Source organism: Vanacampus margaritifer, chromosome 11 (assembly GCF_051991255.1).
Source record: "Vanacampus margaritifer isolate UIUO_Vmar chromosome 11, RoL_Vmar_1.0, whole genome shotgun sequence".
In the NCBI taxonomy this organism is placed as follows: Eukaryota; Metazoa; Chordata; class Actinopteri; order Syngnathiformes; family Syngnathidae; genus Vanacampus; species Vanacampus margaritifer.
In genome coordinates, this window is record NC_135442.1 from 7736499 (window position 1) to 7754079 (window position 17581).

The 17581-nt window shown below is 38.1% G+C and overlaps 1 protein-coding gene across 2 annotated transcripts in view; it reads left to right on the forward strand.

Moving 5' to 3' along the window:
- LOC144060645 (E3 ubiquitin-protein ligase SH3RF3-like) overlaps positions 1-14644 on the forward strand; it is a 92841-nt gene extending 78197 nt beyond the window's left edge. For both annotated transcript variants that reach the window (XM_077580372.1, XM_077580371.1), the window contains 4 exons: positions 987-1252; positions 5182-5507; positions 9237-9589; positions 10626-14644. In XM_077580372.1, the coding sequence (XP_077436498.1) occupies positions 987-1252; positions 5182-5507; positions 9237-9589; positions 10626-10794 (1114 nt within the window). In that variant the 3' untranslated portion in view covers positions 10795-14644. The remainder of the gene's footprint in view (positions 1-986; positions 1253-5181; positions 5508-9236; positions 9590-10625) is intronic.
- The last annotated feature ends 2937 nt before the right edge of the window (positions 14645-17581 follow it).

Here is a 17581-nt window from a genome sequence, read left to right on the forward strand (position 1 = left end):
AGATTGTATTGATTTTGCCCGTGACTATCATACAAACCACACATATTGTTATAGTAGTCAAAGGACATCTCACCCCTTTTTAAAATAAAAATAATCCTCACAAATCAAATTACAACGATACAAAGTCAAATGCTTTTCAAACAACGGAGAGATTTCTTTCACCACATTGACCACTATTTTGACCTGTGACGACGAATTGTCAATTGTTTTGTCCCAAAAGACAGTTAGCCCCCACTTATTCGAAGTTCACTATCCAAGAAAATCAAATTTTCACATTGTTTTCTGTGGGAACTCTCCTCAACTATTTGCTGGCATTTTCACCTAGTCATGTTTTATTGTTTTCTTTAACACTGCAACCCAAAGATGCTACACATCAAGTACATTTTTCTTCCAAATGAAATCATCTGTAAGCCATTCATTTTTAGGGGTAATGTTGCAAGAGGTGATTTAAATCATGTTACTTTGTTTTGAATTCATACTTCTTTATACACTATATATTTTGTATATCGCTGGCATTGGATTGGAACTTTCCGATGTCACAATTTGGTAAATTTCTTGTTATTTTGCAAATCTATACCTATTGTTTAGTCCGCACGTGTGGGTGGTATTTTTTTTATCATTGTGATCTTACTGGTGTGTGTGCTTTGGCCACATGGGGGAAGGGTAAGAAAAAAAAACATATGGATTTACAGTCTCCTCCAAAAGTATTGGAACAGCAAGGTTTGTGTTTTCCTTCAGGCTCTATGACAGGGTTCACCATTTCCGGTCCTCGAGGTCTGGAATCCTGCAGATTTGAGATGTTTCCGCCCACTAGCATTTAGCATTCCTGATCTTTTAGTATCAGGTGTGTTGGTAGGCGGAAAAATCGAAACCCTGCAGGACTCCGGACCTCGAGGACCGTAATTGGTGAACCCTGCTCTATGTGGTTAAGGTATACCAGCCTGCACCATCCAATGACAAGTAACTCTCCTCTTTGTGTTTTAAAGGGCAACATTTGGCGTTGGTACTACGAGGGGCTCATGTTTATCCAGTCCAGGAAATGGAGGAGGCGGTGGTTGTAGTCAGGTTGGCGGGAAAATCTCAGACCCCTCTTCTCCAGGGTCCCCGGGGCCCTCCTCGTCCCGTCCCTCCACGCCGCTGATCAACTGCGTCAGTCCCGCCTCGTCCCCGCAGACGGCGGCGGCGCAGCTGAAAAACTGCCTGCGCTCCAGTCAGCATTCAGTCAACCAGACTCGCACCTCAATGCAGCTGGGTAAGCACAACTGAACACATTTTCGATCAATACTCATTTAAAATCTTGGCGCGTACGCATTCAAATGGGACCATCACCAGATTTATGCAACTTTCAGAGGCAGTCACGTTCCAAAGTGAAATGATACGTCCCAATTCAGTGGAGGTTCGTGCATCGCAGGTTTTAGCGGCAACCGTTTTCCGTGCTATCATTAAAGAAACCTAAACTACCATCAGTGTCATGACATAATACAATCTCTGCAATCTGCGCCCTGCTGTGGATCTTAAAATGTTTCTGCTAGAGTGGCCAATCTGCCCTCTGCGCCCCGTGTAATCAGCACACGCTTCAAACAAATACAATACCAATACACGCTTGATTACAAACGCGTTTGTGCTGCCCAGTGACAAGATTGGCTAGAAAATGTTTTGACAGATGCTCAAAATGAATGCGGAGCGTCTGTAAGGCTGTGAGAAGTCATTATGGCAACAGGATGATTTGATATTTGTAGATAACATGGATGGGTTTCATTTTCAATTCTGGGACAAAAACAACTTAACAGTAGAACCAACAGATAAGGTTAAACGTATCTCTCGCTAGGGCAATGCACAATTCTACAGGGTGACACAAAAAAAGGGGAACTTTTTAACAATCCAATAAAACCAAGAGTGATGGAAGAAAAATCACCAATAAATACAGAACCTAAGATACAGCACCAAAGAGTGCCAATTACAGGAAAATGGCAACTGCATAGTAACTGGCAACTTATTCACAAGAGACATAGCAACTGCCAACGTCATCATCACAGGGGACGTAGCAACTGACAACTTGATCATCACAAGGGACATGGCAACTGCATAGCAACTGACAACTTTAACATCACAGGGAACATAGCACCTGCATAGCAACTGACAACTTCATCATCACAAGGACATAGTGAGCATAGCAACTAACAACTTCATCATCACAGGAGACATAGGAAGTGCATAGCAACTGACACCATCATCATCACAAGGGCGTACCACCTGCATAGCAACTGACAACTTCATCATCACAAGGACATAGTGAGCATAGCAACCGACAACTTCATCATCACAAGGAACATGGCGAACTGCATAGCAACTAACAACTTCATCATCACATGAGACATAGGAAGTGCATAGCAACTGACACCATCATCACAAGGGACGTAGAAACTGCATAGCAACTGGCAACTTGATCATCACAAGAGACATAGCAACTGCATAGCAACTGGCAACTTGATCATCACAAGAGACATAGCAACTGCCAACATCCTCATCATCATCATAAGAGACATAGCCGAACCATAACGCAATGACCCACCCCAAAACAGTCATAACACGTTAAATGTTAATAGCAAAACGTTAAAAAGTCATTTTTATGATGTGATGAAATGCAAATTACTTTTCAGAAAATATCACGTTTTTATCATGTTATAATTGTCGACCAATTGTATTGTCATTTTTTGTGATAGCATTTGTAATCAGTATCACAAATGTTTTGAAAGATATTGTTACTCAATTAGCATAGCTGCCTTTGTAATTTTTGACTTAATGTATTTAATGTATGGATAGAAAAAAAATTCTAATGTGCTTGCTACAAATCATGTTATTTTTGTTGAATTTCTTTTCTCGTGTTTTACGAAGTCAAACATAGCTTTGTCCTGCACAAATGAACTATAACAGTAGATTTGTATGCTACTTTTGATTGTCAAATTCCAAACCATCCCATCATGAGACATTCACTGTCGAGATTCCACGGATTTTACATTCAATGAAATTCTTTGTACCTTTATTATAAACAAATCGGTGTTCTTATACCTAAACCAAATCACTCTTTTTCGTCAAGGTCTACTTTTGCTGCCTTCATTTTATTAGCAAACAAAATCTCACCTAAGACGCATTCTCAACAAGCATTCTGGATCTGAAAATATGTGGCTAAAAATGTAGATATATGAATGATTCAAATCAATCCACCATGCGCTTCAAGATTCGGTTGTCATGCATTGTTCCAGGAATAACATGGAAAGCGTCAACGTTTTCAGCGCATTTTATTTCTCCTGTGTCAAAAAAAGCAAGTCTTCCGAAAATGTGTTTGTCTGCACTATGTTGCTTTTATGTGTCAATATATTCAAAACTGGAGGCGCGTTGGAGGCTTATTTGTTAATGAGAAGAAAAAAAGGCCTTTTTCTTCCTGTTTCCAAATCCGTCACCCCAGGCAATCGCCGACATATTCAGTCGATGGGTTAATCATCGTCACAGGTCAAATCTTAAACTGCGCCGCCCAAATGTGAGAAAAATACAAACTTAGTTAAATAAACGAGTGATCTTAAAACGCATGCATCAACACGCAAGATGTGAAAACTTGGAGGGGGAAAAAGTAGCAAAGGCAAAACAAAGGTAACCCAAAAACGGCTTTAAAATAGAAACATTGCCGCTATGTTGGCGCTGTAGGGCAGAGTTGGCAGCAAGTAAATGAACCTTGGCAGGTCTGCGTGGCATGTGAGGATGATGTGGAGCAGGTGTAAGAGTGTTGCGTTAACACGCACACACACACACACACACACACACAGCACTGCTTGACACTGGAAGACCGCGCAAGGAAACACACTGCCGAATGACATCATTTTGTTTTTTTGTGTTCCATGTAGGCGTAATGACAGAGCCCCTTTGCTTTTTCTCGCGCTCCCTGGCTGTGTCGTTCCCATACACATTCGCACATCTGGACGACATTACAAAGCAGCGAGACACTTTGAGTACTGCAGTGTTTGTGAGGTTTTTTTTTTTTTGTCCAAATACAGATGGAAACTGGTTAGTGAGATTAGTTGTTAGGGCAACTATTTACTGCATGGGAAGTTGTTGCCTATTATTTTGTTGTTCTTATTATTTACTCCTCCCAAAAAGTTTGCAAAATTAGGATTTCGAGTGTACTGTAATTTTCAGGGGAACCTAAAATGCTCTTGATCCTTCACAGGTGAACTTAATTTGACCTCTCTTTTTTTTTTTTTTTTTTTTATTAATTAATTAATTTATTTATTCAAAATCAAAATATAGTAATTAGAACAAAAAAAATAGCAATACAATTTAATTAGAATTAATCTGATTAATGGATTGAATAATCGATTAACTTATTCACTGCCGTCGACGATCATGCGATTAATTACAATTAAAAATTTCAGGCGATTACAATTTTTAATTATAACTAATCGCATGACTTCACTAGTTAACTCATGATTAATCACAAATTTTAGGTCTGTTCGTAATGTACAATAAAAAAAAAATCTAGGTTTTCATACTCTTGTTAACAAAAGTGGGAAAAAATGTTAAACTAATAGAAATAGTTCAAATGAATTTTTGACATCTATAGCCGTCAATGGCAGTGAATTAATATCTCAGTTAGCACAAATTTAAATTCCCACACAATTATATCAACAAGTGGCTACTATTGCTACATGCTACAGGCTAGTAAGTTAGCAAGCATTAGTTTACAGTTTTTGTTTTGTCTTCAATAGTTCCGTTATTGTTTATTAATGTGTTTTTTTTGTCTCGTCTCATCTGACACTATGGGTGTAAATATTATATTTAGAAAAGGTTAAAAAATAACAAAAAAAAACCCCTGTAAAGGTTAAAGTTGGGTATTTGACTACTTACTTTGGTTAGAGTCAAATTGACCCGCGTTCACTGAAGTGGCGAAAATAATCAACCATCATTATGCCATTCTTGCTGTGAGGCAAAAGTGCTAATAACTTTGGCACTGCGGTTTTATGGTGCGTGTTATTTTTGATTACAAGTACAGCATCTCTAAAGAGCTGAAATACGTAGATAAATGTTCCCTTCCCAGAATTAATGAGGACTAATGACTACCTGCTGGCACTGAAAGGTGCTCTCAGTTATAGTATATTAATGCAGAAAATATATTTGTGTCTATTTTAGTCCATAGTTCTCCCGCTGGAAGCCCAGAACGGCCCGCGGTGGCGTTAACGTCCCTGCGCTCTCAGAGCTCCTCACCTTCACGTTGCTCCGGCCAATCGGGTCGCCCGCTCTCCATGACGTCTCCGGGACCCAGTTTGGGGCCCTCGCCCCTGTCGTCGCCCGCCTCACGGCCGCACCCGCCCCTGTCGTCTCCTTTGTCCTGCCTCACGCCTCCCAACGTGTCGGCGGTGCTGCTCAACGGGGAACCGGCCATCCCCATGCAGCCGCCCTCGCCGGGCCCCTCGCGCGCACCTGCGCAGTGCGCCCTCGCCGCCAAAACGGAGAAGGTAAGCTAAGGCTGAAGTCCATGTTTATTATGTTTTTTGCTTTTTTTTTGTTTTTGTGGCTATACAGTATTCCCCCACTATATGGCGGTTCATCATTCACTACTCACTGTACTTACAGTAATGCCCTCCCATGTGGGGAAGGAGAGCTATAGTCACAAATGCAATTTTCAACTCATTTAACACCGGGAGAATTCAACTTTATTTCTAAAGCATTTAAAAATAAATAAATTAAAAATTAAAAATTAAAAATTAAATAAATAATAAAAATTAAATAAATAATAAAAATTAAATAAAAAATATATAATAACATTTCGTACATAACAAAGGTCCGACATACAGCACGATAAATAAAATGTGTCTTAGACCAAAAACACAGTAAATGCAGTGAGTTGCTGACATCATGCGTCCCAGCAGGCCCCGCCCTTTAAAGACACATGCATGTATACGGACGCTTCAATTCGTAATAATAATAATAGTAATAATAATAATACTGTATTTTCTGCTCATTTTATCCTTGCCAGTCAGTCATTGTGTTCATCTGTATTTAAAATGTTTAAAAATATATATATTTTAATAAGCCTGGGGTGGGGGTATTATTTTTGGGAAATTATATTATCTGTCTATATTGTGGATTTTCCCCTTATTATATGCGTGTCTGAAACGTGTCCCCTGCTCTGAACTGTGTACTTTGTATTTATTAGGGGTGTCAGGCGATCAAAAATTTTTATCGTAATTAATCGCATGACTTCAATGGTTAACTCACGATTCATCGCACATTTTATATATTTTATCTAAATGTACAATAAAATGTATAATATTTTTTTTTCATACTTTTGTTAACATAAAAGTGGGGAAAAAATGTTAAACTAGAAATATGGTTGCACCTTTTCATCATTGATACAGAATTTTCATAATAATTCATAAAACTGAGTTAAAATTGAAAAGATGTACTGTACTGTAAAAAAAAAAAAAAAAAAAAGGTGATGTTTGTGTTGAAGTCATTTTTCTTCCACTAGATGGCATAGTTGCATTTGTAAGACGGTGACAGCTCAGTGCGTTTATCTTTCCTTATGACCTCTTTTGCTCCCAAAAACAAAGCACATCGACCATATTGCTCTAATACGCCCAACTCAAAAACAACCTCTGCCAGCTTTAATACAAAAAGCTTGTTGCTTGCTAAGGAGAGCGTTGTGAAAATGTAATCGTTTCTCAATTGGCCCGCGCTGTAGCCCTCCAGCAAAAGCAGCGAAACGTATCCGAGCTAATTATTGATTCATTTCTGCTTTAACAGCTGCAAAGCACTGGAATTGTCTGAAGTGAAGCCCGAGCGTTTGTTACCAAGCGCGCATGCCCGGCCCCGTCTCTCGCACCTTACGGCATCCGTATTGAACTCTCGGCGGAAACTCGGGGTGTCAAATCGGGACATGCCGGTTGTTGAATGATGGCGGGGGAAAGCTCCGCATCTGTCTAAGCTCCATTTGTTTTGGCTGCCGGCTGCGCTGTGTTGGACAGCTAATCTAACTACGTGGCGAGCTGACAAACAGCCCCGCGATGGCGGAACAGCAGGCTTGTTTACATCATCCCACTCAAAGATGCTTTTTTTTTTCACGAGGCCCAGATATTAATGAATCCTCGTCTCCTGCCGCAGCTACAGATTTGATTTGTGTTCTATTTATGTGTCCGTCCAATTTGGTTGGCTGTCTCTTGTGCGTTTGGAGCCTGGAAGACGCGGTTGGATGAGCTCGGTCAGGTGGTCCAATTGTTTGGCGATTAAATGTGCAGTAGCTTCTGTGTTGCATCCTATCATTAACTTTTAGCTGGAATTACCCTATAGATCCAAGTACTCGAGTACGATGACAAAATGATAACCGTGAGCAAAAATATTGCTGTATCAAGGTATTAAAATCACAGCTGTAAAAAAAAATTTAAACAAAATATAGAATATTTGGTACAGCAAAAACACGCACATTGATACGTATAAATAAATAAGTGTTAACATCCTAGTGAGAAAAATACACTTTTTTTTGCTATGTGTCTTTTCGACAATTAAAATTGCTTACGACATTTTCAATTGAAATATTAAATGTTTATCCGAATGCTTTTGGAACATTAAACATGGCCCGGGTCAAATTGACCCATTTTAAAGTTGACAAATAAGTACGTTTTTTTTTTTTTTTTGCTATGGAATTTCTCTTAATTAAAATCGTTCACTTTGACATATGTTCGGTTGAAATTGTTGCTAATGTTTTTGCTTTTGGAACAATAAACATGGCCTGGGTCAAATTGACCCATTTTAAAGTTGACAAATAAGTACGTTTTTTTTTTTTTTGCTAAGGAATTTCTCTTAATTAAAATCGTTCACTTTGACATATGTTCAGTTGAAATTGTTGTTAATGTTTTTGCTTTTGGAACATTAAACATAGCCCGGGTCAAATTGACCCATTTTAAAGTTGACGAATAAGTAGTTTGTTTGTTTGTTTGCTATGGAATTTCTCTTAATTAAAATCATTCACTTTGACATATGTTCAGTTGAAATTGTTGCTAATGTTTTTGCTTTTGGAACATTAAACATAACCCGGGTCAAATTGACCCATTTTAAAGTTGACGAATAAGTAGTTTTTTTTGTTTTGTTTTTTTGCTATGTAATTTCTCTCAATTAAAATCGTTCAATTTGACATATTTTCAATTCAAATGGTTGCTAATGTTTTTGCTTTTGGAACATTAAACATAGCCGGGTCATATTGACCCATTTTTAAGTTTAGGAATCTTATGAAACTTGACATCAACAGACAATTAAAATGCCTAATTGCATTGAAAATAGTAGTATTTCATGATTAAGCTTGTTTAAAAAGGTTCATTTGAAATATTTGTGATAAAAGCATACAATAATGTTTATTGGTCTGTGTTTTATCATCAAATACAGCCCGGGTCAAATTGACCCAGGAACATTATTGCTGTTCCTGAGAAAGCAACCTAACAAACTATTTTCATTGCTGTCTGTTTTCAAAGCTAGTAATCCATCAATTTGTATTGTCTACATAATAACACGATGATGCGATTATATATTTGTATGACTTTACAGTGGCCTGAGGAAAAACCATAACTACAAAGTGGCCTGCAACGAAAATGTCGCCGCCACCACCAAACATGTTTTCAGTGTTTTTGCTCGTCCTCCATAGTTAAAGAAACGTTCATGACAACAAGCAGTTACCGCCATCCGTTTGATCTGTCAGCCTCTGTATTCATCTTTGGGATAATTTACTGTAAAAGCACTTAAAGAGTGTCGAGCGTGGGTGAGCAAATGGTCCAGTAATTAGGTTGATGGGCGGGCGCGAGCCGGCATCTGCAGCAGCGCTTCTCGCAAAACATGCCGTCTGCTTCTACTACTATTTGTAATGTGACCTTATCAATGGATAAATCAAATGTGGGACTGAGCTTCAAGTGTAAAATTACATTTGGGGAAAGGGGGGGGGGGGGGATGCGACATGAAACGATAGGCTTTGACATTAGAGTTATGTGGGTGTATACTGCCACCTTGTGGTTTGTAGAACAACAGCAACTATGTAGCGCATAGTCAGTCCATTGAAAAACAGCTGGTGAAAGTCCTCATTGCTCTTATGGTCATTAAATTAAATTTCAACAATAATATTAATTTGACTAATAGGAATATTAATGAATAATTCTTTGTTATTGACTATATTCATCTCTTTGTTTACTTCTCCCCATCAGAAAGAAAGGAAAGCCGGAGGTTTGTTGAAGCTCCTGTCAGGGGCGGCGGCCAAAAAGAAACCACGCTCACCCCCCACCTCCCCGCCAACCCACGATCCCTCCACCGATCTCGCCCACCACCCGCACCACCCGCACCACCACCACGCCCGCTCCGGATCGTGTCCCATGGTGTCTCAGGGGCGGGCCGGCTCGTGTCCCGTCGAGATCGACATGGCGGGGGCCGTGGGGCTGGAACCCCTGCACAGGAAGTCGGGCTCCTTGGATACAAACTTTCCCATGTCGCCCCCGCCAACGCGAGCCAGCAGTGTTCTCATGGTGCTCCGGCCCGAACCCAAACCGCTGTCCAGGGAGAGGTGAGTACTCTCACCGATGAACAATTTTGAAAAATAATTTGTGATTATTATTTTTTTTCTCAATATTGCAATTGCGATTTCATATTATGTGATTATTTTTCTCAAGGTCCTCTTCCCATGTATTTTTTTAACAGACACGGGCAATTAATTAATCTTGTGTGAAGAAGTCACAAAAACACTGCTTAGCATTAATAAATGTGATTTTAAAAAAATATGTGTATTTGAGTTGCCTCATGTTCCAAGTACCAATTTGCTTTGAATTTGAGAAGAAAAATGTACTGTTTCGGTCGCAAAGGTCTAACATGAAACGCTAATGACATCTAGTGGCATAAAATTACATCAACTCAAACCTATGACTCAATGTTTCACACTCCTTTTAACTGTTTAACTTCAAATAACTTCATGAATTACTTACTATAAAATGGCTGTCAATGGATTAAAAGATACAACCACATTTATTTTTGGTAACCATATTTGTCCTTTTTTTTCTTCGTTAATTAATGAGTATGAAATACTTGAAAAAATGTTTTATTTTACATCTGCCAAAGGTATAATGTTGGTGATTAATTTGCAGGAATTAAGAAAAAAAAATTATATAATTGATTGTAATTTAGAATCGACGATTAATTCACTGCCATTGACGGCTATAGACGTCAAAAATTCATTTGAACTATTTCTATTTGTTTAACATTTTTTCCCCACTTTTGTTAACAAGAGTATGAAAACCTAGAATTTTTTAGAATTACGAACAGATCTAAAAATTTGTGATTAATTTTGAGTTAACTAGTGAAGTCATGCGATTAGTTATGATTAAAAAAAATGCCAGAAATTTTTAATTGTAATCGATCGCATGACTTTAATAGTTCTAGGTTTTCATACTCTTGTTAACAAAAGTGGGAAAAAAATGTCGAACTAATAGAAATAGTTCAAATGAATTTTTGACGTCTATATCCGTCGACGGCACTGAACGAGTTCAAAGACATTCGACTCGAAACTCCATTTCCTGACTTGAGTCTCACCTTCCCGTGTCGGCCAGGTACCGAGTGGTGGTTCCTTACCCGCCCCAGAGCGAGGCGGAGATCGAGCTGCGCGAGGGAGACGTGGTGTTCGTCCACAAAAAGCGAGACGACGGCTGGTACAAAGGCACCCTGCAAAGGACGGGGCAGACCGGCCTGTTTCCCGGAAGCTTCGTGGAGAGCTTCTAAGCGAGACACACACAAAAAAAAACACTTGGCTTGATATTGGGTTTTCCAATCTGCCTTAAGGAGCTGTCAACCATCAACAACAAAATCACCGGAATTCGAGTGTCAGCGACAAGATTCTTCCCGTGGACTTTTTACAAATCAGAAAAGGACGGTAGCACAAGACGTCTTGGGAAGTCTTTCTCAATCCAGCACAGTTTCGCCAGGAAAAAGGATAACCACACACACACACACACACAAGTACACAAAACACACACTCAAAGAGCACACAAAAGCTTCCCAGGTGTCGTCCACCAGCACAACAAGCATCAGCTCGGCTTCAAACTGCGACCTCAGAACTCGTCTCTGGTGCGTTCTTTCTTTGCAAAGACCCAAACCAGGTTCATTGTGTTTGTGGCAATAAGCACACCTTTCTGTTTTGAACTCAATACGTGTTGATGTAGGGCTGCAACTAATTTTTTTTTTTTTGTCGATTATTTTGTTTGGTGAATCAATTTTTTCTAAACAGGTTTTGATTTCAATCCCTTTATTTCAAATTGAAAGTGCAGAAAATGGGCACAAATCTCAATCATTTTTTTTTTTACAAATGAAAAGAAATCCAATTAGTCTGCTTTCGTGGCAGATTTGAGAAATCTGAAAATATTTGGTGTCCAGAGGCTGAATTTCCAAGGATTTGGAATTCATTTGAAATCACACAAGGTATCTCTGAATAATTAATCGATTACCAAATTAGTCCCGATTACTTTGATAATCGATTACTTGTCAATGAATCGCTGCACCTCGATACAAATACGTGTAGCGTTGTTTTCCTCTCTTTGTTTTTGTTTGTTTGTTTGTTTGTTTGTTTTATAAATGTTCAAATTGATATTTGTGTTGTCCCAAGCTGTGATCTGTCACTGGATTTGTTTGTATTTAAAAAAAAACAAAAAAACAAGTGCAACAAGTAATTTGAGCGTTCATTTTTATATTTATTGAATCTGAAATTGTTCTGTTGTTCTATTTAATGTTTCCCACGTGCACACGGTGGCTTCAAGTGAGGAAAAATGGCTTGCTGAATGTAAAAAAAAAAAAAAAAAAGATACAAATTCTTAGGATGATTCATTTGCATTGATAATGTTTTGGGTTTTAATGGAAGCAGAGATAAGATTGCACTCGGTGACATTATGATTACTTCTTTTTTTTTAACCAAATAAAAAAAATCCCAAATTCTATTATTTAGAGAAATGTGCGGCGGTGAGTGTGAAAAAAAAAAAAAAGTTGTGCAAAGAATCGGAATATGTGAACCGAAGCTTTTTCCTTTTTCCCGCCAAATCTTTGATAGCGACTCGGATGGTGTTGATATTTTTGTACCAGGCTTCAGTGAGTGTACAGTCTGTCTGCTTTATGAATTTTTACGTCCTGAGAGCTCGTTTACATCTGCCACACTATCTACCTTTCCCACCTTCTTTCCTAAGACAAGAAGCACAGCCAAACCGGAGGCTTTGACTCACTCGGTATGCGTGCGAGAGTGAGTGTGTGATTATTTGAGTTGAGGTTCTGCTCACGGTGACAAGGAAAGGGCTAAAAAGGAAGATAGAATGTTGCATAAATACCCTCGAGGGGGGATGAGAGCGTAAAGTGTGAGTGAGGCGGATTTTTAATGGTGGCCGTAGGTGAAGCTCATTGATTGGCTGAGCACGCTATTTTTAAATGTATTTATTTACTAAGATCTACAGTACATGAAATTGGTGCAATAGATGTAAAAAGAGACATTTCCCTGTAAAATAATAGAAAACAATTATGAAAAAAATATATATATGATAGTAAATTTGACGCAGGAAAAAACAAAAAAAAATTATCATTTGCATCATTAGGAGGTAATAAGGGCCCCGAAAAAAATTGGTGTTGAAAAAAATGAGAAAAAGAGAAATTAGTTAGACTGCACGTAATTGACACAAAAAAATTGATTAAATTAATTGAAAATTTTTGTTTGTGAATGAAAGTGTAAGAAAAGCTCTTGGATTGTGTACGTCGCCACCTACTGTCGTGGCACGTCTATTACACAATTTTGCTATAAACAGATCAATTCATCTATTAAAAAAAAAAACATTTTCACTCTTACGGCTTATATGGAAAAAAAAAACTGTGATTTTCAAATAATGACCTCCACCAAGGCCAAATAGCATTATACGTTTACTTTCCGCTCTTCAGCCCTCCCAAATCCAATCTTCAACCCTCCCAAATCCAATCTTCAACCCAATCTGCTGGGTCAAAATAATGAACCCAATCCCCTCAAAGCTACCCAGCGAGTGAATTTGAATTTTTGGGGCTAAAACAGTCAGTTAAAATGGATCAACTTAAAAAATAAGAAAATATAATACAAATGTGGGAAAGCCAATTTTCACAACAGCAAAACTTAAAATATTCAATTGAATTGCCCAACTTAAAATTTCAGTGTATAGATAAATACTGTGTGGGTTAGGAAAACACTGTATTGCATGACCCCAATGCAAGTTGACTGTAACAGGGAAAGAAAACAAATGATTATATCTACACCTTTATTTGAATCGTCACCAAATTGTTTCGTGTTGGGCCATCAGTCCACACAGAAACCATTCCTTTCTGCCTTGCTTGGTGAAAGGTAAATCCCTTTTCACGCTGCACTTATTCAGTCTGAAAGAGTTGTGCGGCAATGTGAAATGATGAGTTGCTAGTGTGCCCATATTTGCCGTAGCAGCCTACCAGGAAGTAGAAACAGATTTTGCCGCTAGTTAGGCCGCACCTCAACAAGATGTATCTTTCTTTGTTGCAAACAAAATCCCTGACTTTGCTTTTTTTTTTCAAAAAGGAGGGGGAGGAGGACATGAGCAGCAGAGAAAAATAAATGGCTTGGCAGGAACTTGGATAGTTACTTGTAAATAAATCAGGCAAAATCAAATAACACCAAATCACTCCGCCAGCTCCTCTCCCGATCGGATTCCATTCCGTGGTCCCTGCCCCTAATTGCAGTGTGAAAAGGGTAGAACTCAACAGCCAGAGTGTCAGCATTTGTGTATTACTCCTCTATAATGTGACCAAAGATGATCCTCCAAAATTTTGAAGTATTTCAAGAGCCAACCCCAAACACAAACCAAAAACAACAAATCTTCATTTCCTTAAACCCGAGAAAAAAAAAAAAGTCGCCAAACACGCGTCAAATTGGAAAAGAAATGACAAGCTGACGTCACAGTGACGACAGAGAGAGAGAGAAGCTCAGCGCATTGTGGGTAATCCCGTGCATCTGGAGCAACTCTGCAAAGTAGATTAAGGTCAAAGTTGAAGAGGAGAAAAGCTGCAGTCGCAAATGACTCCAAACAATGTATTTTGTTCCTCGCGGGCGGAAACTGGAACGAAAGCACAGCAGAGAGAAAAGCAAAGTCGACTTAAATCAAGTCGGATACGACAAATAAGCTTCAACGTGTCAAACGGTCACTTTAGTTGATATTCTCGGCCGCCAACTGTGCGGTCTCCCGTGTGGAAATTGTCTTTATGGGAAGCGAATGTGTTTGCGTGTGAGTGAGTGTACTTCAGGGGAGGCCTCGCTATGTAGCTCTACACATGGAAATAAATAAATAAGCGGCACGGGCGCTCATCAGGACTCTTTCGTGTACAGCAAAACGGTAAAGTGAAAAGAAGAAAAAAGTCTATCGAATTCTATATTGTGCAGAATATTTATAGGCCATTTGGTGCCATTGAAGTCATTCATGCTCTGCGCTGGCCGTACTCAGCGCGCTCTACCATGTGATCATGACGCATCGTCTTGTACTGATGACCCGTGGTTGACTTGATTGTTCTTTTCCATGTCAAGTGCATTTTTCGCAATAAATGCCTTTGATTTAAAAAAAAAAAAAATGGTGGTATGTTTTTTTTTCTTCATGTGTGTTATTCTCTGACCTGTCGATCATTATGTTGAGCAAAGATAATAATTCTAGTTTTTTATTGTCCTTTTTTAACTCATTCACTGCCATTGACGGCTATAGACGTCAAAAATTCATTTGATCTTTTTTCTATTAGTTTAACATTTTTCCCACTTTTGTTAACAAGAGTATGAAAATCTAGATTTTTTTTATGGTTTTAGAACAGATTTACAAATTTAATTAATTCATCGTGAGTTAACCAGTGAAGTCATGCGATTAATTATGATTAAAAATGGTAATCGCCTGACGCCACTAATTTTTAATCATCTTTTCTTAAAAAAAAAATAATAATAAATAAATAAAATTATAAAAAATTGGGAAAAAAACTATTACAATTATTTTTATTACATTTTTTTTAAAGAAAAGATTATTAAAAATTAGGGGTGTCAGGTGATTAAAAATTGTATTTATTATTTTTAATCAATTGCATGACTTCATTAGTTAACTTACGATTCATCAAAAATTTTATAACTGCTCTAAATGTAAAAAAAAATCTAGGTTTTCATACTCTTGTTAACACGTGTACAACTTTGTCAAAAGTAGGACAACTACAAGTTACTAGTGAGGCTTAACAGTGCACTAGCTCACATCTGCGTACGACTAGCTCTAGATGTTAGCTAGTAGAATTTTATTACGTTAATAGTAGCACTTGTAGCAGGCAGTTGTCAAATTGTGCATCGTTTAGCTTCACTAGTCACTTGTCGTCATACTAGTAGCATACTTAAGTTGTCCTACTAGTGAGGACAGAGTATATGTACCTTTACTGAACAGTCAACGAAGATAGCATTTAGCATTAGCTAGTAATAACCCCTTAGCATTAATGCTACTTAAACAGCGTCCTGTTCTGGCACCAAAAATAGTTTTTCCACTGATGTTGATTGGTTCCGTTTGTTGTCTATTTTTTAATTGGGTTGATTCGCTGCTCCTTCTAAATTGCGGGGTGGTCTCTTGGGGGAAAGAATAGAGGAAAATTAATAATAAAGTAGCACCACTTCAGCCCCAAAAAGACTCCAGGCCTGAATACAGGTGTTGTATTGGAGTTGGTGTACCTAATGTTGTGTCCGCTGCGCGTCTAATAGCCCGCAGTCAAAGACAAGCAGGTGACGGATGTTCAATAAAGATAAAGCTGCTCTTTCCCCTCCTTCTCCTTTCGCCTCCCCCATTAACTTCTAGGCCCAATTCCAAGCCTCATTAGCATTTAGAGTGACAGGCAAAAAGCCTGCGTTCACCAATTTCTTTACCCATCTTTTAAGAAAGTTTTCATGGGAACGCGTGCGACAGCCGCTCCCACCCAGCAGCTTTACCCCACGCTGGGAGGTGAAGGTGCCTCCTTCCGGGCGCCCGTCCACGAGCTGGGCGACCTCCTGCGGGGAATCCATCCTCATCCTCGCACTTCACGCCCTACCTACGTGTCCGCGAGGTGAGATGCCGCGGGGAGGGCGCGTCTCACCCCTTGCATCGTTTTCCTTTCAAAAGCGGCGGAAATCTTAACTTAAGCTGAGTCAACCTTGGCTTGTCCTTCAGTTGAATGTTTCTTTTCAAACGAGGATTGCATCACACTGTCTGTCTGAATCATGTCTGAAGAGATGTTATGTTATATTGATTTTTCCGGGAGTTCATCCCAGCTGATTTTGGGTGACTGGTGGGATACGCCATGGGTTAAAGTGACCAGCCAATTATACGATAAAAGTACAATCATACAGTAAAAAACAACAGCAGTCACACTGCGTTTAGGTTTGTTTAGCTTCTGACTCCACTTTATTTCGGGTGTAATTCCGCTGTTAACCACCAGATGGCAGCGTACTAATTTTATTTTGTTTTATAAATTCAACTAAAGTAGAATGAAAATAGGAAATATTGCAGCTGACCGTAGATTTTGCTGAAAATTATTCAACGTAAACCACCGTAATCCTGCTTTTTACGCCGACAGCAGGGTTATAATTGACATTTTGCGAATTCAGTCAGTTTAAATTTGTTTTTAAAGCAAGTTTGTTTATTTTATTAGTTTTAATTTTTTTTGAAAATGCTTCCTTTTTGTTTAGTTTTTAATATGAGAGAGAGAGAGAAAAAAAAATTGTTGAGCGCAAGATTTTTTTAAAAAGCGAGCTAAAATAAAAAGTCCACAATATGTATTGTGTAATAAAGTTAGCCAAACTGCAATTTTCAAACAACTGTTCAACCTTCTTTCTTCTATATGGTTGAAGTTTTACCAAGAAAAAAAAGTACATTTAAAATAAACCCCAAAAACTTCATACTGTAATTAATTGACAATGACAAAAATTAAGTGATAGTTTTAGTTTTATAAATGTAAAATGTAGTTAGGTAGTTTAAAAAAAAAATGAACACTAGTTTTTTTTCTCCTTTAATTTTGTTAAAAGAAAAGTTTTTGCAACTGTACTGTAGTTTATTTTGTGAACTATATTAACTCATTCACTGCCTGTGACGGCTATAGACGTCAAAAATTCATTTGAACTATTTCTATTAGTTTAACACTTTTTCCACTTTTGTTAAGAGTATGAAAACCTAAAAAAAAATATTGTACATTTAGAACCGATATAAAATTATTGATTAATCATGAGTTAATTATTGAAGTCATGTGATTAATTACAATAAAAAAATATTAATGACGCAATAAAAAAAAAAGATTATTAAAAAAAGAGTATAAAAAATTTGGGGCATCAGGCGATAACAATTTTAAATGGAATTAATCGCATGACTTCACTAGTTAACTCACAATTAATCACAAATTTTATATCTGTTCTAAATGTTCAATAAAAATAATCTAGGTTTTCACACTCTTCACAAAAGTGGAAAATAATGTTAATCTAATAGAAATTGTTCAAATAAATTTTTGA